We start from the raw sequence: 26,912 nt of genomic DNA on the forward strand, positions 1-26,912 counted from the left end.
AAGCTGGTCATCTCGCCAGCGTGTCGCCACATTAAGCTGGAAAAACCTTCCCTTAACAGAGGTGGTGGCCTCAGACATCGTCTTTCTACCACTTATAATGCAGTGATTCCATCCATTCCCAGCACATATATTCTTCTCTCACACACATATATTCTTACCTACATCCGTTTCCACTATTCTTTCTCTCTCACTCACATATATTCTTACTCTCACACACATATATGAATGTAAAATAAGAATATATGTATGTGAGAGGGAGAATATATGTATGTGAGAGGGAGAATATATGTGAGTGAGAGTGAGAATATGTGTGTGTGAGAGTGTCAGACTGCATTATGTCTTGTACGGCCCCTCATAGCTACCTAGGGGGCATATTGTACAGGGGGCTACGACTCACCACACCCATTGTGCAATAGTAATGTTTCAAAATCCCAGAATTTGTTTACCGTATTATCCAGACTATAAGTCGCACTTTTTTTTCATCCTTTGGCTGGGTATGCGACTTATACTCAGGGGTATACTCAGGTGCGAGTTATCTATGAAAAAATATACAACTAGTTAGCCTTGCGTCCTGACGTCTGTCGTGACCTTCCCTGGTCACCCCGGATTGTCAGATTCCGTCTCCTGTATTCAGAACATTGAGTGAAAGAAAATACCCTGGGTTTTGTAGTTTCACCTTTTGCAAAAGGGAGAACACCTAGTGAACACAGGCCTTTCAGTCTGCTTCACTCCCCTCCATAAGTGTTCTGCCCCTCCCCTGGACACAGGCTTGTTTTATTGAAAGTTGAGGTACATTTGCATAATAGATAAACAGTTCTTCAAGACCCTCGTAGGTATTCCCATATTGGGACATGTTGCCCCTTTATCTCCACCTACTAATTATCATAATTGGTCTAACATATTTATGACTATGAAATACTTTGCCCCTTCTATGTTGGATGAATTATGTTACATCCGTACCTCCTAGTGCTTCGGCCTTCACCGCATCAGAGAGTTCCTCCCTAACTCTCTATAAGAGTTATAGATGTGTTTTTCTCTAAGTGTAAGCTTATATAATCAAATACATACATGGTCTGTATCATGTCATTGCGTAAATAACCTTGTATACTTCACAATTCCCCCTTTTGGACTCTACTAGAGTCCAACACCCAAAGAAAACCGTGACAAAGGTTATATGTATCAAACATATAAGTAAAAGATCATGAGCAATCAAACAGTAAACATGTGTTCAAAGCTAATAAAAAGTTAGTGAAAAGTTAGTGATCATTCACCATGTCTCGTTAATCTGTCCTAAACTTGCACCTGTAACCGTAAGGTTTACACAAGAAAAATCTCCAGGGGCCACATTTGTGGAAAACACAGGATGTTTCTCAGATAGCTTGGTGATGGGGAATATAACATCCCATTCCATGCATTTTTTTTTTTAGGGGGAACCGAGCGAGTCATAACTGGTATAAAACAGTCAGTGGTCAGATAAGCTGACACCACCTATAACAAAGGTCTGGGTCCCAAGCAGACCACACAATCAACTTGGAATGCATTAGCTGGCTGTTCAGCTAATAAAAGCCAATTATTCCTGTAGCCAGTGACACCTGTAGCAACCTGAAACCATTGATCAGTAGGCAATCCTTCTGTTCCTGATACAATAACAACCCCTCCTGAATTAGCATTATTCTTACCTGTCACTAAGCTCCCCTGCACTGCTGAACTCTCTGGGATTGTGGAGGTGGTTGTATTAGGCAGACTATGTGTCTGCCAAAATCCCACCTTCCAACAGGGGTCATGACCTACAAACACAGCACAGACAAGGAACCATGTGCCATTCTGTGTTTCGGGAAGTATTAGTGGAGTTAGTGCATGGATCGAATAGTACAGTGTGTTGACCTATCTGTAGCAACACATAGACCGTCAGGAGGAATAGAACCACAACCATGATTATAACCAATAGGATAATATAAAAATAATATAAGTAACAAGTAGAACAGTATAAAGATTAATATAAAAATGAATACGTAGTTTTACACCTCTGTCCAGGGAACTCGCAGTGTAACCAATAGATCAAAAAAATTATGAACAACCCTAATATGGTTATCTCAACAAGAAAACAAATACATGTTATACATCATAGTATGTGGGGGTATTTTAATCGGTCGGTCTTTCACCGTTCCCGCCCCCAGATACTCCTAACAGCTCAAATGTAATGAAAATTATCCTACAGTAAGAATGTTCAAAATTGTGTTTTATCAGTTCATGTATGTGTTCCTGTCCGTCTGCCTCATCGTCCAGCGCCCCGCCTGGTTCTCTGGTCCTCTCGTCCTCAGGATGTGTCTTCTTTCTTCGGATCCCTGGGGTTAGACTACCCGGGATCCTGGATTCCTGTCAGGGGATTATTCTGCCCCTTTTGTGACAGGATCCGTATCTGAATCAGCCGATTCAGACTTCTGCGCCCTCAGATCAGCGTGGACGTCCTGTAGAGATCATTGAGGCTCCTCTGCAGCTGTGCACTGGCTCCAGTGGAACCAGGTGTCCCCCTTTCCTCTCAGCCGAACTGCGTGTGAGGTGCGTTCCGTCACCTGATAGGGACCTGTCCACCTTGGCTCCGACCACTTCCTTTTGATGACCCTCAGAAGTACCCACTCGGCTAAATACTAACACCAAAGCTTTAAATTCATTATGGTTTATGTTAATATCATAATACATACTCTTTCAGTCTCAGCCGGCCAGCTGGTCCAGGAAACTATCGACCTGTAAGAAGCTCATAAGGTGTAGATTATATGGCGTTATTACCAGAACATCAATACAATAGATAATACTTGAACCCATATAAATTTGGTCTGTGTACAGATTTTAGCCAATTTTTGTTTTAGGTTTGATTCATCCTTTCCACCTTTCCTTGAGACTGTGAATGATAAACAGTACCAAAAGCATGCTTCAGTCCCAACATAGCCTCCACCTGCTGGAGGTATTTATTTTTGAAATGTGTTCCATTGTCAGATCTGATTTTTTCAGGAAAACCATGTCTAGGGATGTAGGTGTTAATCAGAAATTTAATGACAGTTTGTCCCCCCATGTGCTTCTTCCATGGCAGTTTGTCTCAATCCAGGTGGCAGTATGGGTCGTCCATCCTCCATACTCCTCCTGTGTCAGTTGCCCCCCTCGCTTTCCACAAAGTCTTTTCCTGTGGAGAGGCTTTGTTTTGTAGTTGTGTTAAGTCATTCCAGTCAACAGGGGGAGGTAAGTCCGTTTCTGAACACATCAAAATCATCTGTTCAACATAGCCTGCTGCCTGCTTTGCTGCCTGATCTGCTGCATTATTTCCTCTGGTGATCCTGTCAGCGCCTGTTCCATGACCTTTGCATTTTATTACAGCTACCTTGCTAGGCAACAACAGGACTTCTGCAAGTTCTCTCATTTCTGCCTCATGTTTTATGGGTTTGTTATCTGCAGTCAGAAATCCTACTCTCAGCCACTGGCCCAACTCCACATGTACTGCTCCTGCTGCATATGCTGAATCAGCGAAAACATTGATGTGTTGTCCTTCCCCTATTTTGAGTGCTTCGATCACTGCTCTCACCTCTGCTCTCTGTACTGACTGCTGTCCCTCCAGTCTTTCTGCTTTTAGCGTTCTCATCTCTTCCCGTGTGTCTTCAACAACTGCGTATGCCGCTCTGAGTCCTTCTGTGTCATGTCTGAAACAGCACCCGTCTGTGAACAGATTTCTAGCCTCTGTTAGTGGTGTGGCCTGTAAATCCATTCTGACTTTTTCATCTCTGGTTACCCTCTCTGCACATGTGTGTGGCTCTCCAGCTTCTATCTGCTCTGCCATGTTTATACCATCATGTGTGAAGGTAATGTTTGGTGCTTCCAAAATCTTGCTCATTCTCCTTTGTCTCAGTGGGGTGAGTGTGAATGTCTCTGAGTTTACATATGCGACTACACTATGTGTTGTGAGTACGTACAGCTGTGTCCCATGACCATATGTTCAGTTTTCTGAATTAGCTTAGCTATTCCTGCTGCATGTTGTGTGCACTGAGGGTGTCTTTTTTTCCATGTACATCAGTATTACTCTCTCTCCCCCTTTTCTCTGGAACAGGATGCCGTTTGCACAGGTATCCGTTCCAGAGACATCTAAATAGAATGGTAAAGTGTAGTCTGGTGTGGCTAGTTCTGCTGCTGTAGCCAAAGATTGTTTCAGTTCAATGAAAGAGCGTTCAGCTTCCTGTGTCCAATTTAGGTGGGCTGTTAAATTACACATGCCATGTTCTCTGACTAGGTCTCTAAGTGGCTGTATGAGACCAGTGTAGTTTGCAACGTAGTGTAAAAATATCTCTATATTCATGAGCCAGAGGAAGACAAAAGAAAGCATTAGCCAAATCTAATTCACAAAGGTTCAGATGTGTAAACCCGGAATGTCACAGGCTCACAGTTCACTAAGCCCACATCAGTGGGGCCCTCTGCCCATAAATGTGTTGGTAAGTCATTAATCAAAGCCTGAGCAAGAAGGTGGTCTGTTTTTTCTCGTCCATGATATCTGGCAAGCTGTTCGTGTGCTAATGTAACAGTGTTAGTAGCTGAAACATGTATTCTATATGCTTTGGCAAATGGAGAGTACATGTTTTGTGCTATAGGTGTAGGTTGCCAATCTGTTTGAGCTATGGCACGTTTAACCATGCCACCTAATTCTTTTGCCTGATGTTTTGGATGTACAGCTAATGAGACGTGGGAATGCCCTTCGTCAATGATCATATACCAAGCCTGTTGTTCTAGTGTAAAATCCACACCAGCTGCTACGCCCTCAGATGTCACAAAAATATCTCAGACTAAAATCAACCAGTTTTTCTCCTCTAGGGAGCATGTGATGTTATCATGATACCAATCAGTTTGCCGCCTGTCATAAAACAAAGTCACATGAGGGGGGTCAGGGGGAGTGACATATGGCTCGAGCTGGGCTATCCAGGGCTTCCACTGCAGGTAAGCAGAGAGGATTCCTGGGTCGTGTGGTGTTTCTGCATGTAACAGACCCCAGTAGATGTCCGCACAAGGGTCAGCTACAGGTCTCACAAGATACTGTCCACCTGTGTCAGAGGCATTACAGTGGAACATGGTGCCGTCCGGCAGTGTCACTGTCAACCCGTCAGGGCTGCATAAAATAGATGCTCCAAACTTAATCAGCAAGTCTCTCCCCAGTATATCCAGAGGCACTGTGGGTGAATATACAAAACAGTGTAACACAGTCTGATGTCCCAGCTGAGCAGTCATTGGAGTGATTATAGGCAGAGTCTGTTTCTCCCCAGAGAAGCCCATCACTGTGATAGAGTCATTTGACAGTTTCTTAGAAGATGTATGAATCAGAGTAGAACAGGTGGCCCCTGTGTCTACCAGAAAAGGCAGTGTCTCATCTTCTACTCGCATATACAACATCGGATCTGCCGCAATGATGTCATCAGAGCTGCTCTGTGGGGAGTGTCATTGTCGGGAGATGTTATCCCCTTCCTGTTCCCAGCCGGAAACAGAAAACTGCCCCTTCCATGGAGCTCCAGCAGGGCGGAAAGAAGCCCTTTGTACGCCCTCGACTGTGCTGTCCCTCTCAGCTGTACTGCCCCATAATGTATGGACAGTCCTTTGTCCAGTGTCCGAGCTCCTCACAGTAGTAGCAGCGGTCACGACTGAAGTCTCCCCTCAGCTGTCCCCTAGGCGGTCTACCCCTTCTGCGCCGGCCTCCCCAGCTGCCCCTCCCTGGTCCCTTGCCCCTGTATGACCCTGTGGGCGGCTGATCATAATTAGGATATCATAGCTGTGGCACCCAAGGTGTGTCAGGTGGTGTAGTAGAGCCCTCAGTGGCCACCATGACTTTATTAGTTTTGTCTTTCTTTTTGTCATTAGCTTTTGTCTGGCCTCAGCCAGTTGCATTTTTAATAATTGAGTCTATAATTCCTGTACATCCTTACTTTGTGTGTGTGCTGCATCCTGGGCACGAGTCAAATGATGCACTAAAAAATCCATGTATCATATATTGTCTCCATACTGCGTACTATACTCTGATTTGGATTATAGTGACACTTATACACTCATACTCTGTACTTAACTACATTTAATGTATCTTGATTCCTCTGGCACAAGAATTTCCTTCGGGATTAATAAAGTTTTATCTTATCTTAGATGTCTCTCCCACACATTGGAATCACAATCTGCCATGTCTAGTTTACTTTCCATGGCATTTTTCACGTTCTCTGGGACCCCGTTTAGGACGGCGGTCCTGTACCACACCCTCTGAATGCCTGATTTAGCTGGATGACAACCTGTGTATCTAATCCATGCATCTTTACTTTGATTAATATATTCTCTTGGACTCTGTTTCAGATCCCATTTTAAGGTGGGGCAGGCTGCTCCACTAGGCACAGGATATAAAGGGCAGTATATTAGATTGTGTGTAGGGGGAGGGTCGCTACTCTTTTCTGTTTTCCCTTTCTTTGCTTTGGGCTTTCCTATCATGAGGTGAGTTACACCCTGACATACCAAAGCCCATCTCGCCCACTGAGTTCTTCGCTCCTCCGCCTTCTCCTGCTCCTTTCTAAATTTTCCTCTCTTAGTCCAACCACACTGCTCTGCACTTTCCTTGGCCCTCTCTCTGTCTTACCTCGCTTCTCCCTCTTTTCTCCAAAACTCCTTCTGCAAACTTCCTCTATCTTTCACCATCAACTTTCACAACATCTTTCTGCCAACAACTCATCTACAGCATCCTTCATAAGAATCACTTCTGCCGCTGCAGTCTTAGAGTCATAAGTCTGGTTCAGTATGTCGCCTAAGACCGTCAGCTGTTCTTCTACCGTCTTTAGTGGGCTGTGCGGACCCCACCCATCGTCAGTCATGTCTCTGTGCACACTTAAGTCCATGTCATCAGTCATTAAAGTCTTAATCTCGTGGTCACGTAGGAATTACAAAACTATAGTTTAAATTCAAATTTACAAAACTGCAGTTACAATGTTTCTATATCTTCTACCAAACTGTGTACACATCAGAAAAAACAACTAATCCAGTTCATGAGTGAACCTACTTCAACAGACCACTGCTTTACGTTAGCACCGGTTAGGTTTCCAGCAGTGCTGCTGCTTCAGCTCACACGTCCCTGGCACTCATCCACATTTCTCATTCATGCATTACCCATAATATGAGCGCTCAGTATGTGTGTGTGTTACAGCTTCACTCTCAGCTGTGTGTCTCAGTAAGGGGTGCTTTTGAACTCACAGGACTTTCCTCTGTTCTTGTAGCCAGTCCGACTACTCACAGTTCATCTGTTCTTGCCGTCTCTCTTTTAGAGAGGCTCACAGTCATAAATCAGTGCCCTGCACTGTCTGGATTCCGCCCGACTGAGAAATATGGCACGCTATGTCCCTAGTACTCAGTCCAGTGGATTTGAGACTAGCCTCTCTTCCACGACACCAGAATCTTATACATCTGTAATTTGGAAGCCTGTTGACTTACTACAACTTCCGCCTAACTAGTGCGGTCGTTGTTTCAGTTTCCAGTCTTTCCAACATCCATACCATGTGTTTGCCTGTTGTTCCTTTTCCTCTCTCTTTATGTAGTGATTTAGGGTTCCTCAAGCCCCGGGACTCAAACCCAGCTTTTCCGGCCCCTCGTCAGAGCACCGGTGGAGTCGCCACACTCAGGATTTTCTGCTACCCCTTTTTCTCTTATTCCTCTGCAGGCATTATCCCTCTGCAGGCATTATTCCTCTGCAGGCATTATTTACTTATCTCTTAAACAGCTGTAGTTATTACTCATTTACCGTAGTCATATACATTCACTTACGGTTATTTCACTGTAGTCATATTCATTCACATACAGTTAAATTCATTCAGTCAATGTTCTTTTTGCTTTTACAGACAGATTACTACTAAGACTCGGGACACGTTACACTTTAGAGTAGTCAATGCAGATATAAAAGGTCTGCTTACCTTATTGTTGGCGCGCCACATGTCCTCTGTCTGTTCGTAATCAACCCCTGTGTTCAATTGACGGATCTGAGAAAAATATAATTACCTTTTATCCCCGTACGGGCCACCAAATTGTCGTGACCTTCCCTGGTCACCCCGGATTGTCAGATTCCGTCTCCTGTATTCAGAACATTGAGTGAAAGAAAATACCCTGGGTTTTGTAGTTTCACCTTTTGCAAAAGGGAGAACACCTAGTGAACACAGGCCTTTCAGTCTGCTTCACTCCCCTCCATAAGTGTTCTGCCCCTCCCCTGGACACAGGCTTGTTTTATTGAAAGTTGAGGTACATTTGCATAATAGATAAACAGTTCTTCAAGACCCTCGTAGGTATTCCCATATTGGGACATGTTGCCCCTTTATCTCCACCTACTAATTATCATAATTGGTCTAACATATTTATGACTATGAAATACTTTGCCCCTTCTATGTTGGATGAATTATGTTACATCCGTACCTCCTAGTGCTTCGGCCTTCACCGCATCAGAGAGTTCCTCCCTAACTCTCTATAAGAGTTATAGATGTGTTTTTCTCTAAGTGTAAGCTTATATAATCAAATACATACATGGTCTGTATCATGTCATTGCGTAAATAACCTTGTATACTTCACACGTCCCATTACAAATATAATGGCAGCTGTTCTGTCCCTCTCCTGATGGTTCTCTTCCACCTCCAGCTTGTCCACACTTTGCATTCCAAGCATAGATGACACGCATGTTCACGGAACGTGTGCTTGCAGCTGAGCCTCTGCCTGAACCTCAGACCTCACCTGGCAACAAGGAATTCTATTTTCTGATTGGTCGATATGTCGCTAATTCCAGACAGCTATGTGAGCGCACAGTAGTCTGCCTTTTACTCATCCTGTGAAGTTTGGGTGGGGTCAAATAAAACGTATGAATTCATTTGTTTGATCCTCAGATCACAAACATATTTTTTAGACAGTTCATTTTTTTTAATAAAATATAACCAGAAAACAATGTGGAATGATTTACAAACATGAAGTGAAATTCAACTATATGCTCTCGTCAGGAACCTTTTTTGTTGCCTTGGAGAGTCTCCACTGCCACCTGCTGGCTGTTTTAACTTGTGAATCCATCCATTAATGGAATAGATAGCTTTGAATCATGCAACAGGAACATTCACATTTTCTTAAATCAAATTATTCTTACCTATCAGTCCATTTATTAAAAAACCAAGTAAGGTCACTGATAATGGGAAATCATCACTTTAAGTGCAGAAAAAAACAATCAATCATCAGTGTACAGTTTTGTCTGTCCAAGCCATCAATTAAAATGGAAAGTCAACATAGAATTGGAAAGGATGTTTGCATTGGCAAGTAAAGCAGTAAAGCCAATGGAGACAATGTCCTCTCTTCTGTCTCCTGCCAACAAATTTCAGCTTCTTTAGCAATTCAGAGCAGTTTTTAATATGTTAATGTGGAAAAGTGAAATAAGCGATAAGGGCATGCTCTTCATAACATAATGTTGTTGACATAGTGAGGAGTCAAAGCAAATATTCAGACTTTTCCTTCCTTCCACTATTCTGGGCTGTGTTGCATTCCCCGGACTTGTGGAATAGATCATCATTTCACTTCATCACTTCAGTTGTGATGCTTCAAAAGTTTACTAGTAAGATTCTGCTGTGACTTAATATGAAACTATGAAGTTCCCTGTTACTAACAGACATGGTGGATAAATCAACAGGAAGTGTGGAGGTTTTTGCAAATTTGCAGAAATATGAATGCTGAGTATCAGCACTGTGGTGCAGCGGTTAGCCATGTCGCAAAAAGGTTCCTGGTTCAATTCCAGCTGCAGCCTTACTTTGTGGAGTTTGCACATTCTCCCTGTGCCTGTGTGGGTTTTCTCTGGTTTGCTCTGGCCTCCTCCTACATACCAAAGACTTGTTAGTTTAATTTAAATTGCCCGTAAGTGTGAATTAAGTTTGTTTGTTCATGTTTGCCCTATTATGGACTGGTGACCTGTAGATAGGTTGATAGGCTGGGATAGGTTCCAGCCCCCCATGACCCTGCACTGCAGGAGGAAGCGGATTCAGGGAAGAGGATGGATGGATGGATGCTGACTATGGTAGAACAATTTGAGGACAGTGTGCAACATTTACACTAAATGGTAGGATTACCGCTGCTCCTCCACATCAGGAGTCAGCTGAGGTGGCTCGGGCATCTGTTTCGGATGCCTCCTGGATGCCTCTTTGGGGAGGTGTTCCAGGCATCTGTGTGTGTCCGGTGAGAGGGAAGTCTGGGTGTCCAAGCTTAGACTGCTGCCCCTGCGACCCGGCCCCGGATAAGCGGTTGAAGATGGATGGATGGATTAATACAGGAAGGCAGGCATCCCTGAGGGAAATTTAGGCTCTCAGGAAAATCACAGCTTATCAATGAATTGTTAATCTAACGATAAGGTCATTTAATAAACGATTAATGAATGAATCGATAATTTACATATACCAGGTTAGTTGTTATGATGTACTTTGGGCTGTATGTTGGTTGTTTTTTGGGTTTGCTCTGCCCCCTATGGGCAGTTCTTTTCTTTTCAGGAAGGCTGGGCATGGTTTCCAGTTGGTTGGAGGCTGGCACACCTCCGCTCCATCTGTGCTCTTTCTCAATATAAGTGTGTGTCTGTCTGGTAACTTTCACTCCACCTAGAAACCACTTTTGTGACGTATTTGCTGTGAATACTTTTTGTGATTCAACTAATGACTCTGTGTTTTTGTTCTTTTTCCCTAGATGCTGTAGCAAACCACTCCAACCAGCCTCCAGCCAGCCACGCCGTTTTTGCGTCACAACATTTTTGCTTAGGATTATTCTCTGTTTTTGGACTTACCTGAGTGTTTTCAATTATTAAAACTTCACTAAATCCTTCCCTCTATGGCAGGGGTGTCCAGACTACGGCCCGCGGGCCAACTGCAGCCCACGGTAGGATTAGACAGCTTCTATCTTAAAATGTGTTATTTTTGGCCCGCCAGCCAAACACAGTAAATCGACGATATATATAGATATCCATTATAATATAATCACTGTTTCATCTTGCTGTCATGTTTGCTCTGTACTGTATCATGTTTGTATCATGTTTGCTTCTCTCTCTCTCTCTCTCCCTCATCCTCTCTGACTAGCAGCAGGACTGGTTCCCCCTTAAGTTGACGGGTCCTGCTCAAGGTTTCTTCCTCTTAAAGGGAGTTTTTCCTTGCCACAGTGCTCTTAGGGGGGTTCCTGTGAAGCGCTTTGAGACAATGTCTGATTGTAATATGCGCTATATAAATAAAACTGAACTGAACTGAACTAAACTAACATTTCCAGCATAGGTTGTTGGTCCTGATGCTCATCCTGTGAAGTTTGGGTGGGGTCAAATAAAACGTATGAATTCATTTGTTTGATCCTCAGATCACAAACATATTTTTTAGACAGTTCAATTTTTTAATAAAATATAGCCAGAAAACAATGTGGAATGATTTACAAACATGAAGTGAAATTCAACTACTGTATATGCTCTCGTCAGGAACCTTTTTTGTTGCCTTGGAGAGTCTCCACTGCCACCTGCTGGCTGTTTTAACTTGTGAATCCATCCATTAATGGAATAGATAGCTTTGAATCATGCAACAGGAACATTCACATTTTCTTAAATCAAATTATTCTTACCTATCAGTCGATTTATTAAAAAACTAAGTAAGGTCACTGATAATGGGAAATCATCACTTTTAGTGCAGAAAAAAACAATCAATCATCAGTGTACAGTTTTGTCTGTCCAAGCCATCAATTAAAATAGAAAGTCAACATAGAATTGGAAAGGATGTTTGCATTGGCAAGTAAAGCAGTAAAGCCAATGGAGACAATGTCCTCTCTTCTGTCTCCTGCCAACAAATTTCAGCTTCTTTAGCAATTCAGAGCAGTTTTTAATATGTTAATGTGGAAAAGTGAAATAAGCGATAAGGGCATGCTCTTCATAACATAATGTTGTTGACATAGTGAGGAGTCAAAGCAAATATTCAGACTTTTCCTTCCTTCCACTATTCTGGGCTGTGTTGCATTCCCCGGACTTGTGGAATAGATCATCATTTCACTTCATCACTTCAGTTGTGATGCTTCAAAAGTTTACTAGTAAGATTCTGCTGTGACTTAATATGAAACTATGAAGTTCCCTGTTACTAACAGACATGGTGGATAAATCAACAGGAAGTGTGGAGGTTTTTGCAAATTTGCAGAAATATGAATGCTGAGTATCAGCACTGTGGTGCAGCGGTTAGCCATGTCGCAAAAAGGTTCCTGGTTCAATTCCAGCTGCAGCCTTACTTTGTGGAGTTTGCACATTCTCCCTGTGCCTGTGTGGGTTTTCTCTGGTTTGCTCTGGCCTCCTCCTACATACCAAAGACTTGTTAGTTTAATTTAAATTGCCCGTAAGTGTGAATTAAGTTTGTTTGTTCATGTTTGCCCTATTATGGACTGGTGACCTGTAGATAGGTTGATAGGCTGGGATAGGTTCCAGCCCCCCATGACCCTGCACTGCAGGAGGAAGCGGATTCAGGGAAGAGGATGGATGGATGGATGCTGACTATGGTAGAACAATTTGAGGACAGTGTGCAACATTTACACTAAATGGTAGGATTACCGCTGCTCCTCCACATCAGGAGTCAGCTGAGGTGGCTCGGGCATCTGTTTCGGATGCCTCCTGGATGCCTCTTTGGGGAGGTGTTCCAGGCATCTGTGTGTGTCCGGTGAGAGGGAAGTCTGGGTGTCCAAGCTTAGACTGCTGCCCCTGCGACCCGGCCCCGGATAAGCGGTTGAAGATGGATGGATGGATTAATACAGGAAGGCAGGCATCCCTGAGGGAAATTTAGGCTCTCAGGAAAATCACAGCTTATCAATGAATTGTTAATCTAACGATAAGGTCATTTAATAAACGATTAATGAATGAATCGATAATTTACATATACCAGGTTAGTTGTTATGATGTACTTTGGGCTGTATGTTGGTTGTTTTTTGGGTTTGCTCTGCCCCCTATGGGCAGTTCTTTTCTTTTCAGGAAGGCTGGGCATGGTTTCCAGTTGGTTGGAGGCTGGCACACCTCCGCTCCATCTGTGCTCTTTCTCAATATAAGTGTGTGTCTGTCTGGTAACTTTCACTCCACCTAGAAACCACTTTTGTGACGTATTTGCTGTGAATACTTTTTGTGATTCAACTAATGACTCTGTGTTTTTGTTCTTTTTCCCTAGATGCTGTAGCAAACCACTCCAACCAGCCTCCAGCCAGCCACGCCGTTTTTGCGTCACAACATTTTTGCTTAGGATTATTCTCTGTTTTTGGACTTACCTGAGTGTTTTCAATTATTAAAACTTCACTAAATCCTTCCCTCTATGGCAGGGGTGTCCAGACTACGGCCCGCGGGCCAACTGCAGCCCACGGTAGGATTAGACAGCTTCTATCTTAAAATGTGTTATTTTTGGCCCGCCAGCCAAACACAGTAAATCGACGATATATATAGATATCCATTATAATATAATCACTGTTTCATCTTGCTGTCATGTTTGCTCTGTACTGTATCATGTTTGTATCATGTTTGCTTCTCTCTCTCTCTCTCTCCCTCATCCTCTCTGACTAGCAGCAGGACTGGTTCCCCCTTAAGTTGACGGGTCCTGCTCAAGGTTTCTTCCTCTTAAAGGGAGTTTTTCCTTGCCACAGTGCTCTTAGGGGGGTTCCTGTGAAGCGCTTTGAGACAATGTCTGATTGTAATATGCGCTATATAAATAAAACTGAACTGAACTGAACTAAACTAACATTTCCAGCATAGGTTGTTGGTCCTGATGCTCATCCTGTGAAGTTTGGGTGGGGTCAAATAAAACGTATGAATTCATTTGTTTGATCCTCAGATCACAAACATATTTTTTAGACAGTTCAATTTTTTTAATAAAATATAGCCAGAAAACAATGTGGAATGATTTACAAACATGAAGTGAAATTCAACTACTGTATATGCTCTCGTCAGGAACCTTTTTGTTGCCTTGGAGAGTCTCCACTGCCACCTGCTGGCTGTTTTAACTTGTGAATCCATCCATTAATGGAATAGATAGCTTTGAATCATGCAACAGGAACATTCACATTTTCTTAAATCAAATTATTCTTACCTATCAGTCGATTTATTAAAAAACTAAGTAAGGTCACTGATAATGGGAAATCATCACTTTTAGTGCAGAAAAAAACAATCAATCATCAGTGTACAGTTTTGTCTGTCCAAGCCATCAATTAAAATAGAAAGTCAACATAGAATTGGAAAGGATGTTTGCATTGGCAAGTAAAGCAGTAAAGCCAATGGAGACAATGTCCTCTCTTCTGTCTCCTGCCAACAAATTTCAGCTTCTTTAGCAATTCAGAGCAGTTTTTAATATGTTAATGTGGAAAAGTGAAATAAGCGATAAGGGCATGCTCTTCATAACATAATGTTGTTGACATAGTGAGGAGTCAAAGCAAATATTCAGACTTTTCCTTCCTTCCACTATTCTGGGCTGTGTTGCATTCCCCGGACTTGTGGAATAGATCATCATTTCACTTCATCACTTCAGTTGTGATGCTTCAAAAGTTTACTAGTAAGATTCTGCTGTGACTTAATATGAAACTATGAAGTTCCCTGTTACTAACAGACATGGTGGATAAATCAACAGGAAGTGTGGAGGTTTTTGCAAATTTGCAGAAATATGAATGCTGAGTATCAGCACTGTGGTGCAGCGGTTAGCCATGTCACAAAAAGGTTCCTGGTTCAATTCCAGCTGCAGCCTTACTTTGTGGAGTTTGCACATTCTCCCTGTGCCTGTGTGGGTTTTCTCTGGTTTGCTCTGGCCTCCTCCTACATACCAAAGACTTGTTAGTTTAATTTAAATTGCCCGTTAGTGTGAATTAAGTTTGTTTGTTCATGTTTGCCCTATTATGGACTGGTGACCTGTAGATAGGTTGATAGGCTGGGATAGGTTCCAGCCCCCCATGACCCTGCACTGCAGGAGGAAGCGGATTCAGGGAAGAGGATGGATGGATGGATGCTGACTATGGTAGAACAATTTGAGGACAGTGTGCAACATTTACACTAAATGGTAGGATTACCGCTGCTCCTCCACATCAGGAGTCAGCTGAGGTGGCTCGGGCATCTGTTTCGGATGCCTCCTGGATGCCTCTTTGGGGAGGTGTTCCAGGCATCTGTGTGTGTCCGGTGAGAGGGAAGTCTGGGTGTCCAAGCTTAGACTGCTGCCCCTGCGACCCGGCCCCGGATAAGCGGTTGAAGATGGATGGATGGATTAATACAGGAAGGCAGGCATCCCTGAGGGAAATTTAGGCTCTCAGGAAAATTACAGCTTATCAATGAATTGTTAATCTAACGATAAGGTCATTTAATAAACGATTAATGAATGAATCGATAATTTGCATATACCAGGTTAGTTGTTATGATGTACTTTGGGCTGTATGTTGGTTGTTTTTTGGGTTTGCTCTGCCCCCTATGGGCAGTTCTTTTCTTTTCAGGAAGGCTGGGCATGGTTTCCAGTTGGTTGGAGGCTGGCACACCTCCGCTCCATCTGTGCTCTTTCTCAATATAAGTGTGTGTCTGTCTGGTAACTTTCACTCCACCTAGAAACCACTTTTGTGACGTATTTGCTGTGAATACTTTTTGTGATTCAACTAATGACTCTGTGTTTTTGTTCTTTTTCCCTAGATGCTGTAGCAAACCACTCCAACCAGCCTCCAGCCAGCCACGCCGTTTTTGCGTCACAACATTTTTGCTTAGGATTATTCTCTGTTTTTGGACTTACCTGAGTGTTTTCAATTATTAAAACTTCACTAAATCCTTCCCTCTATGGCAGGGGTGTCCAGACTACGGCCCGCGGGCCAACTGCAGCCCACGGTAGGATTAGACAGCTTCTATCTTAAAATGTGTTATTTTTGGCCCGCCAGCCAAACACAGTAAATCATACAAAATCAACAATTCTTATTTTCATTCTAACTCATTGTGTAACATTTGCATGATTCTCTGAGCAGAACATTATCACTCTCTCTCTGTCTGCATCGTCACAGAGCGTCACAGTGCTGTAGGGCTTGGTTGTTGGTTACAGCTACGCAGAGGGCTCTGATGGTGCAAAACACCAGTTCAGCACTTCGACACAATTCACCCCGAGACTAAACATGCTTCTGCATCTGTACAAGTGCAGTTCTCCAAAACTACGGAGCCCCTCTGTGACATGGTTGAAAAATAAATAAATTGTGGCCACAAATGATGTATAACATGCGCACGAAATATTGTTTTTTTAGTTGTAGTAGTAGTAGCCCTATTATAATTCATGGTCTGGGAGCGGGCTGCCCGGCCAGGGAGCAACCTCCCCATGCAGCAATGAGCATCCCTCCCTGGGGAATGTGCTGAAGCACTGGGGAGCTCCAGGAAGGCAGGGGAGTGGAGCGGAGCTCCCTGCCATAAGAGGAGTCAAAGCAACACGATGGAGAGGAAGAGGGACGCTCATCGCTCCCTGCTGCATGGGAGGCTGCGTCCTGGCCGGGGAGCCTGTTAGTGTCTTTGTACCTGCAGCTGGATAAAAGCAATTCTCCAGAAATGCGAACATTTGTAAACAATTAATTAGTTAGTGTCATGGGAGCAGACTGTCTGTTATAAACTGTGATGTTTTATTGGTGCAGCAATGAGCAGTCCTTCTTTGCTTGTTAACAATATCTGTTGTTATACTGTCAGATGTACAGTGAGTGTAGATGCGGTCATTCAGTACGCATCTGTCGTAAGGCATGTCATCACGTTTTTACGTCTCGTTGGCATGCACTGCAAACCTGTGTAAACATTAAATTACCAGACCCTTTGAGATCAGCACTAAATGACTCCCACCTAGTCTACCAGACATTTTATTGATGTCTGCTGCTCCTAAACCAGACCTGCCACATATGATCAGATCTCACCTGCACAGTAGAGTCGATAACTTGCCTGTTGCTCTGTTATCACAACCACACAGTTTCTGAAAGTTTTAAATTTATGCTGTAAATTCATATAACATGTTCTGATCTGTTGATCTGAATGCTACGATGTTATTTTGTTTGTTGTGTGAAATGAAATATATTACATAACAGCATACACATTTTTAAAATAATAAAATAATGTCATTGGCGACTGTTGGCCCTCGGAGACTTTCACATTATCAAATGTGACCCTCCCCAAAAAAGGTTGGACACCCCTGCTGAATGGTCACATTTTTACTGCCTGTTAGCAACATATTTTCCATCATTAGTCTGTCTTTATCTCACCCAAAACAATAAATAACTAATTTCCTTCCTCTCCACCCACAAAAAAGACACCGCCCCTGTATCCCACATTATATGTCACAAAGTGAAACTACTGTTTCAAACCAGACAAATCCACCGGTGTGGAAGGGCTCAAAGGCTGAGATCAAGGCAAGTATTTTAAAAATGCAAACCTTTAATGTTGTGAGGCAGCTGTAAGTTTTTTTCATTTTGGTTTTATATTTTTTTAATCATTCATTTTATATTTTAGTATACCACTCATTATTCACTAGTTCACACAAGTTCTTTTTCCATTATCACTGATCAACAAATTTAAGAAAACAATATCTGCAAGACATTAAATGACATAGACTTTTCACTATGTCATGGAAGGTAATTATTATTTTTACCTCTCTTTTACTGCAGATATCAAGATTCATCATGGATGCTGACCTTGATCCTGAAATTAAAGAAGCACTCCAGAACAGTGATCAAATCCTGGCTGTTGAAATGATTAAGAAGCTTTTGGACAAGCAGAACAACACACCTGTCAACATTGCTGTCACTGGAGAGTCTGGCTCTGGTAAATCCAGTTTTGTTAATGCCTTCAGGGGCCTAGACAACAGAGATGAGGGAGCTGCACCCACTGGTTGTGTAGAAACCACCAGAGAAGTTACAGAATACCCCCATCCAAACTATCCTAATGTGACCTTATGGGATCTCCCTGGTATCGGCACCACCAAGTTTCCAGCTGACAAGTATCTGGAGCATGTTGGACTGGAGAAGTTTGACTTCTTCATCATTGTCTCAGCCACTCGCTTCAGAGAAAATGACGTCAAACTTGCTCAGGAGATTCAGAAGATGGGGAAGAGGTTCTACTTTGTCCGCTCAAAGATCGACAGTGATTTACAAAATGAAGAAAGGAGTCAGAGAGAGTTTGACAGAGAGAAGACTCTGATAAAAATCAGAGAGAACTGCATTCAAGGTAAGAGTGCACCAATACATTAAAAATCAGTTCAAACATTAGATACAAACAAGCAGCAAATTAATTATTATGAAATGATCGTTTTCATTGTTTAGTGCTCTTCACTTCTATGCATGAGACAATCCTGCAACTCCTCATTAGGTAATATGCAGCCAGGTCTTTAAAGTTTGGGAATCAGAATCAGAAATACTTTATTAATCCTTGGAGGGAAATTGCTTTTATGGCTGCTGCTATGCAATGTCATACAATGACATGCAAGGCGTGCCACACAAAAAATGGTTTGTAGTTGCAATACATACATTTAACACAATCACATAATGACATGACACTTGAACACAGTACATGTGGTAACGTGCTGGAATTTTTTCATGAATACAGAGGGTGAGGGAGGAAAACAAAGATACGAAGGCAGATGTGAAGGGAGGGTGGAGGTATGAAGGGGAATGTATGTGCGTCAGTTCATGAAGAGTGATTGCGATTATATGACTGAGACTGCCAAGCTGTTTACAGGCCAGTTCATCAGTTGTCCTTGAAGGGAGATGTGAGTTGCACAGGAGTTTAGATAAGAGCACAGCTGCTGAGCTATTCTTAAAGTGCTGCCAATGTGGCAGTGTGCGATGTCACAGGCAGTTAATCTGAAGTAACGGAAACACTGAGGACATCTCTCAACCTCATCATTTGTATTTACATCTGTTTCTTCATGTGGCAACCTTGTTAACATACTACACTTTTTTCACAGGTCTTCAGAAAGAAGGTTTTGAGTCTCCACAGGTCTTCCTGGTGTCCAGCTTTCAACTCCATGAGTTTGACTTCTCTCTGCTACAGGAGACATTAGAGAGAGAACTTCCTGAACACAAGAGGAAAGCTCTGCTGTTTGCCATGCCCATTGTCAATCTGAGGGTCATTGAGAAAAAGAAAACGGCTTTTATGTCTCAAATTAAATACTATGCTGCTGCATCTGCAGCTGGAGCAACTGTTCTTGTTCCTGGTCTTTCACTTGCTGTTGATGCAGGCATACTGGTTGCTACTATCACACAGTATGTCTTTGGGTTTGGTCTTGATGTCTCAACAATGAAAAAACTCGCTGCCAGGTCAGGTGTGCCATATGATGATCTGGTTAAAGTTGTTCATTCTCATCTGTCAGCAAAACAAATAACCGAAGATCTTGTCCTGAAGGTGTTGGCCTCATTAGCAGGCACAACTGCATTGCTGGCAATAGAGGAAGGAACACGATTCATTCCATTAGTTGGAATCCCATTAGCAATGGGCCTCTCTTCCTTCACAACCTACAGAGCTCTGCAGTTTTTCCTCAATGAGCTTGCTGAAGATGCAGAGAGAGTCTTTAAAAGAGTCACCTCAGAGTGAAGCATCATATTTTTCAGGTTCACATTTTAACCAACAGGGTTTTCATAGATGATCTATTAGAGGATTTCAGCTCCTTTATTCTTAACAGTGCAGAAACACCAGAAGAATGTCACCTTGTTTTTCACATACATTTACATGCTATGATTCATGTGTAAAATGTGGAACATACTGAGTATTGTTGTGATGCTTTTTCTATGTCTTCATTTGGCTTTCACATGCACCATATTGATGATGATACTTTTCTTCTTGCTCTTCCTGTACCTTGCATTGTTAAGAAAAAAACAATAAACAATCAATTGTAAATGAAAAAAGCACGGGAGCATTACAACAACTACTTACAGCTCTGCTAGCCAATGAAGCATTCACCACCACAGAGCTTGGAAGTAGAACTGTAAACTTCATCACTACATCCTGTAGCAAAACATTTGCGACCCCTTATCCTTATTAGCCTGGTAGTTGGCAAAACCAGCACAGCAGGTTAGCTAATGCTATTGTCGGACTTCTACAATGAGAGGGGCGCAACAGCTGCTCTGGTCTAAAGACAGCCCCTCATTGGCATATTAGGAATGAAAATAAATACAAAACAGTGAGAAATAAAAACTATTTGGAAATAAATGTCTAAATTAGTAAATACATGAATACAGCGAACATACAGCTTTCCATAGTAAACAACCTGCACTACAATATGGGTTAAAGCTCAGATTTAAGAGTTTAAACGGTCTCATATACTAGCTGATTAACTGGAAAGACGGAGCAGAAGTCAGAAAACAGAACTAAGGTCACTAACAATTATTTCTATATCAATTAATCTATGGACTAATTTATTGATTAATCAGTTAATCGAAATGTTTAATTGTCCACAAAAACAACAAAAAACCTCAGCACGAAGAAAAAGTGCATAACAGTATCAGCACTGTAGCAAACTGGTGATGCAAAATGCAAAAGACCAAAGTCTTACATGGCTTTGCCTGCAACTGAAAGAAACAGAGAAAACAAATAATTAACATTTGATGAGACTGGAGAAAAAAAGTCTAATTAAATTATCAGACATTCTTTTAGGCACACTTTTCATAGTGTACATGTCAGGGTTTCAGGTTTTTTGTTTTGTGTTTTGGTTTTGCTTGTGTTATTTCCTGTTTCCTGTATTTTGGCATTTCCTGTTTTGTTGTTCACTGACTCTCCCCTCGTTTCAGGTGTCTTGACTTCCCCCTCCTTGTGTTCTCCCTCCTCCTCCCGGTGATTACCTGCTCCTCCATCATGTGTCCCACCTGTGTCCAATTGTCCTCCCTGATCCCTTTGTACCCTTTGGTATTTAGTCTGTCCTCCCTGCACTCGGTGCTAGTCACTTTGGGATTGTGCTTGTGCCTTGCCAGCCTTGACTTCAGAGATCTCCTGGTGACTAAGCCTTGCTTTGGTTTTGTATTATTGTGAATCTATGCTAAGAACTTTTTTCCACGCTTCGTGTGATCCTTAGTTTGTTGGTATTTTTGGTTTTTGCCCTGCGGGTGTCGTAAAATAAAAGACTGTTTGCTTTACCTGCACTGCTCTCTGCATCTGTGTCCACACTGAAACACAACCCTGACTGTACATGCATTTGTTAATTGTATGCATTCAAAGCAATGCTTCAGCTGCAGCAATCAAACTTGTTAGCTTATGTACTTGTACTAATAATAATAAATCATTATAAATGCTTGTGCCAGCGTCCAGCTTTAACAGGAGGTTTAGTAACTTTTGTTTCATTTTCTCATATTTTCATTGTTGCTCTTTCATAGGTAGGTTGTCACTCAGGTAGTCTGTGTTGCTTTCTATTTATCACTCATCAGAATAGATGATGTTGCACCTTCTGGCCTATAAAAGGGTAAAGGATGGTTGTACTGGCCATCATCATGACATGGAGCACATCTAATAACTGATAACCCTCAATTGGGCTGAGGTTGGCTTCAGTCACTGTCTTGAAATAGATTAACCTATAATATGAAAATTATAATGTATGATATACAGTACCTCTGACAAGAGAAGATCTGCGTATCCTTCTCGTTCCTGAGGTTCATGTGTGATCCACCGAATGATGGCCTCAAACACAGCTGCCTCCTGTCTCACATTGAGGTCGTCACTGCTGATGATGTCAATGACATCTTGGGCAGAGAGCTGCAGGAACTCTTCGCCGAAAAGTGACTGAGGACATAGTGGAAAGCCTTGAGGTGCAGTTCAGGGACGTGGTAGTTTTTTGTGAACTGCCAGATGCCGGTGCAGTTGTGTGGGCAGAGTGTCTTTTCAAAAAAGTTGCAGCATATTTGCACCAGCTTCACTATATTAAGGCAATCAGCTTCCATGAAAAGCCTCCGTGCATTGGACTCTGTCACGTTAACAGAGCCGGTGTATGCAAACTCAAGGATGAGCTCCATCATGTCTGAGGAGAGGTCAGGAATACTGAAGACTTTCTTGTCAGCTTCAGACGAACGTGTGAAGAGAGCTCTGAAAGACACAGAAAAAGTTCCACAACATTATACACCACTTTGATGCATTTCAGTTTTTAAACAGACAATAAAATTAGTCACTAAGTCACTGGTGGAGTTGGGTTACTTTATTCAACAGTCTAGTTAAAGATCTAAATCTGATTGCTGTAACATTATATAATTCACTGATGACTTCTAAACTATACATCAAGTTTAAGTTTAAGATAATAATTATATAACTAGACACACCAGCTCACGCATATCCCTAAACTGTGGACGGGCCGGCTTTGTTTTTGCCTTGAAAGTTATTGAGAGTTAGAGAGTGTGAAAATGCCCTCTGAGTGATGTCATTGGAGGACACTGAACCCTTGTTGTGTTAATTAGAGCTCAATGAAATGATGAGTAGGAGAAAAAAACAGAATGAGATTGCAGACTGTAAACCAACCTGGTCAAATGTATAAAGAATTATTAGTTTGGTTGCCACAGCAAGTTTGTTTTTACCAAAAAACAAACTCTGCTGTCACCATGGTAACAGCAGAGGAGACCTCAAAAATCCCCTGCCATTTGAAGATGGAGCTGAAAGTAGCATCAGTCTGTCACCATGGTAACAGAAGAGGAGACCTCAAAAGTCCCCGGCCATTTGAAGACGGAGCTGAATTTCCAAATTCTGTATGCAAGTTTTGAAGACCAAGATGTTGGAAGTATTTTAAGCTTCGAATGGTTTCTCCATCTTGTAATTTGTAGGAGGAGTAGCATTTTGCAGAAGACATGGAAAATGTTTAATATCTTTAATATTATAATATTTGCAATTATTATTGACGGTTTCCGGGAATGTCCTGAATGAGCTGAATCTGTTGATGTTTGAATGGTTTGAATCGGCCCATGCATTCTGAAGATATGCTGAGCCAAAGAACGTACAGAATAATAATAATAACTAGAAAAGCATTTCCTGAAGAAAATGCAAGTTTGATTGCCGCAGCTGAAGCATTGCTTTGAATGCTGATGTGAACGATTGCTCTGAATTGCTGGAGAAACTCCAATCTGAACTTAATTTGCTGAAACACAGTTAAGAATTTAGAAAGATGAAGCTCTTATCTGGAAAAGTAGAAAATGTTTTAATATTATGAAGATATGAAAGAGAAACAGCTGAAGACAAGAACAGTATGAAGTCACGACCTGAAAGAATAGCCTGTGAATATACCATATGAAAGGTCTGAGGGTGGAATAATACCATAAGACTATAAGAAGCTCAGGCTGTGTGATTTGAATGTGGAAAGGTAGTATACAGCTGAAGGATGATCAATGTGACAGATATAATGCTTAAAGTCTGATAAAGACTACAAATATGGCTGCTTTGTATGCTTCTAGTGAGTGAGTCTGTCACCATGGTAACGGCCCTGCCTGCCTGCCTGCCTGCCTGCATCCATGGCAACCGGAATGTTTATGAGCTGCCCCTAACTGCAGCTCTCTTTCCCCCTCCTAATGCATTTCCTATGTAAAACCACCCTCCGAACAACGTCTCATATTCTCCAAACCGAAGACTTTAGACAAAAAATAAGAACACCGTCAGAATCCCAAGAAGTTGCTCTACAACTGGTACGATTTTTATGTCTGGGATGTCGAAGATGTGGAGATGGCGGCGAGTTAGAAAATATGGCAGCTCTGCTTCTCTGTTTTTGGTTTTACATTATGTCTTAATGGAGGAATGACCGGCACTCTCCCCGAACAGCTCGATCTACAGGCAAAACTGTTTGGTGTTGAGTTTTAAGACCGACACCAACAGAACCCAGACCATTTTTCCTTCGAACTGGTGGCCAAATTATCCCTGTCAGATAAAAGGTGCAGACGTGACAGCAGGATAGAAACGCAGAAACTGGTTTAATTTTTTTCCCTCCCGCACTCTGAGCGATGACTCACCCACTCTAGCTCCCAACATTCCACGCAATACACACTAATGTTAAACTCAGAAGAGACCTCAAAAACCACTTCATCTTTAATCCCCTGTCATTTGAAGACGGAGCTGAACTTCCAAATTCTGAATACAACTTTTGAAGACCAAGACGTTGGAAGTATTTTAAGCCTCGAATGGTTTCTCTAACTTAATATTTGTAGGAGCAGTAGCATTTTGCAAAATGCATGGTTTGAAGGGCTCTCCCATTGACTCCAATGTTAATTTGAGGGTGGAAAATGTTAAATATTTTTAATATTATAATATTTGTAATTATTATTGAAGGTTTCCGGGAATGTCCTTAATGAGCTGAATCTTTTGATGTTTGAATGGTTTGAATCGGCCCATGCATTCTGAAGATATGCTGAGCCAAAAAACGTACGGAAGAATAATAATAATAACTAGAAAAGCATTTCCTGAAGAAAATGCAAGTTTGATTGCCGCAGCTGAAGCATTGCTTTGAATGCTGATGTGAGTGATTGCTCTGAATTGCTGGATAATCTGCAATCTGAACTTAATTTGCTGAAACACAGTTAAGAATTTAGAAAGATGAAGCTCTTATCTGGAAAAGTAGAAAATGTTTTAATATTATGAAGATATGAAAGAGAAACAGCTGAAGACAAGAACAGTATGAAGTCACGACCTGAAAGAATAGCCTGTGAATATACCATATGAAAGGTCTGAGGGTGGAATAATACCATAAGACTATAAGAAGCTCAGGCTGTGTGATTTGAATGTGGAAAAGTAGTATACAGCTGAAGGATGATCAATATGACAGATATAATGCTTAAAGTCTGATAAAGACTACAAATATGGCTGCTTTGTATGCTTCTAGTGAGTCAGTCTGTCACCATGGTAACGGCCCTGCCTGCCTGCCTGCCTGCCTGCATCCATGGCAACCGGAATGTTTATGAGCTGCCCCTAACTGCAGCTCTCTTTCCCCCTCCTAATGCATTTCCTATGTAAAACCACCCTCCGAACAATGTCTCATATTCTCCAAACCGAAGACTTTAGACAAAAAATAAGAACACCGTCAGAATCCCAAGAAGTTGCTCTACAACTGGTACGATTTTTATGTCTGGGATGTCGAAGATGTGGAGATGGCGGCGAGTTAGAAAATATGGCAGCTCTGCTTCACTGTTTTTGGTTTTACATTATGTCTTAATGGAGGAATGACCGGCACTCTCCCTGAACAGCTGGCCTTCAGGGCAAAATGGTTTGGTGTTGAGTTTTAAGACCGACACCAACAGAACCCAGACCATTTTTCCTTCGAACTGGTGGCCAAATTATCCCTGTCAGATAAAAGGTGCAGACGTGACAGCAGGATAGAAACGCAGAAACTGGTTTAATTTTTTTCCCTCCCGCACTCTGAGCGATGACTCACCCACTCTAGCTCCCAACATTCCACGCAATACACACTAATGTTAAACTCAGAAGAGACCTCAAAAACCACTTCATCTTTAATCCCCTGTCATTTGAAGACGGAGCTGAACTTCCAAATTCTGAATACAACTTTTGAAGACCAAGACGTTGGAAGTATTTTAAGCCTCGAATGGTTTCTCTAACTTAATATTTGTAGGAGCAGTAGCATTTTGCAAAATGCATGGTTTGAAGGGCTCTCCCATTGACTCCAATGTTAATTTGAGGGTGGAAAATGTTTAATATTTTTAATATTATAATATTTGTCATTATTATTGAAGGTTTCCGGGAATGTCCTGAATGAGCTGAATCTTTTGATGTTTGAATGGTTTGAATCGGCCCATGCATTCTGAAGATATGCTGAGCCAAAAAACGTACGGAAGAATAATAATAATAATAACTAGAAAAGCATTTCCTGAAGAAAATGCAAGTTTGATTGCCGCAGCTGAAGCATTGCTTTGAACGCTGATGTGAACGATTGCTCTGAATTGCTGGAGAATCTGCAATCTGAACTTAATTTGCTGAAACACAGTTAAGAATTTAGAAAGATGAAGCTCTTATCTGGAAAAGTAGAAAATGTTTTAATATTATGAAGATATGAAAGAGAAACAGCTGAAGACAAGAACAGTATGAAGTCACAACCTTAAAGAATAGCCTGTGAATATACCATATGAAAGGTCTGAGGGTGGAATAATACCATAAGACTATAAGAAGCTCAGGCTGTGTGATTTGAATGTGGAAAAGTAGTATACAGCTGAAGGATGATCAATATGACAGATATAATGCTTAAAGTCTGATAAAGACTACAAATATGGCCGCTTTGTATGCTTCTAGTGTGTCAGCATGTCACCATGGTAACAGCCCTGCCTGCCTGCCTGCCTGCCTGCATCCATGGCAACCGGAATGTTTATCAGCTGCCCCTAACTGCAGCTCTCTTTCCCCCTCCTAATGCATTTCCTATGTAAAACCACCCTCCGAACAACGTCTCATATTCTCCAAACCGAAGACTTTAGACAAAAAATAAGAACACCGTCAGAATCCCAAGAAGTTGCTCTACAACTGGTACGATTTTTATGTCTGGGATGTCGAAGATGTGGAGATGGCGGCGAGTTAGAAAATATGGCAGCTCTGCTTCTCTGTTTTTGGTTTTACATTATGTCTTAATGGAGGAATGACCGGCACTCTCCCCGAACAGCTCGATCTACAGGCAAAACTGTTTGGTGTTGAGTTTTAAGGCCGACACCAACAGAACCCAGACCATTTTTCCTTCGAACTGGTGGCCAAATTATCCCTGTCAGATAAAAGGTGCAGACGTGACAGCAGGATAGAAACGCAGAAACTGGTTTAATTTTTTTCCCTCCCGCACTCTGAGCGATGACTCACCCACTCTAGCTCCCAACATTCCACGCAATACACACTAATGTTAAACTCAGAAGAGACCTCAAAAACCACTTCATCTTTAATCCCCTGGCATTTGAAGACGGAG

General features: G+C 42.0%; 1 protein-coding gene and 1 long non-coding RNA gene across 2 annotated transcripts; both read left to right on the top strand.

Annotated features, from left to right (window-relative positions):
* The first annotated feature begins 10,643 nt into the window (after window positions 1–10,643).
* Window positions 10,644–16,148, top strand: LOC114428089 (uncharacterized). Its single transcript, XR_003669512.1, has 3 exons — window positions 10,644–10,923; window positions 13,215–13,403; window positions 15,695–16,148. It is a non-coding gene; the product is annotated as an uncharacterized LOC114428089 (long non-coding RNA).
* A 937-nt stretch (window positions 16,149–17,085) lies between these two features.
* On the top strand, window positions 17,086–19,914 carry LOC114428078 (interferon-inducible GTPase 5-like). The gene is made up of 3 exons (XM_028396405.1): window positions 17,086–17,424; window positions 17,680–18,238; window positions 18,978–19,914. The coding sequence occupies exons 1-3, from the start codon at window positions 17,350–17,352 to the stop codon at window positions 19,601–19,603; spliced, it is 1,260 nt and encodes a 419-aa protein (XP_028252206.1). The 5' UTR covers window positions 17,086–17,349; the 3' UTR covers window positions 19,604–19,914.
* Window positions 19,915–26,912: the final 6,998 nt, after the last annotated feature.

This window comes from Parambassis ranga, chromosome 22, assembly GCF_900634625.1.
Source record: "Parambassis ranga chromosome 22, fParRan2.1, whole genome shotgun sequence".
Lineage (NCBI taxonomy): Eukaryota > Metazoa > Chordata > Actinopteri > Ambassidae > Parambassis > Parambassis ranga.

Coding starts and splice junctions, on each gene's coding strand:
- LOC114428078 (XM_028396405.1), top strand. CDS start 17,350: ATGTCACAAAGTGAAACTACTGTTTCAAACCAGACAAATCCACCGGTG. Junction 17,425..17,679: donor GCTCAAAGGCTGAGATCAAG/GCAAGTATTTTA, acceptor CTTTTACTGCAG/ATATCAAGATTCATCATGGA. Junction 18,239..18,977: donor CAGAGAGAACTGCATTCAAG/GTAAGAGTGCAC, acceptor CTTTTTTCACAG/GTCTTCAGAAAGAAGGTTTT.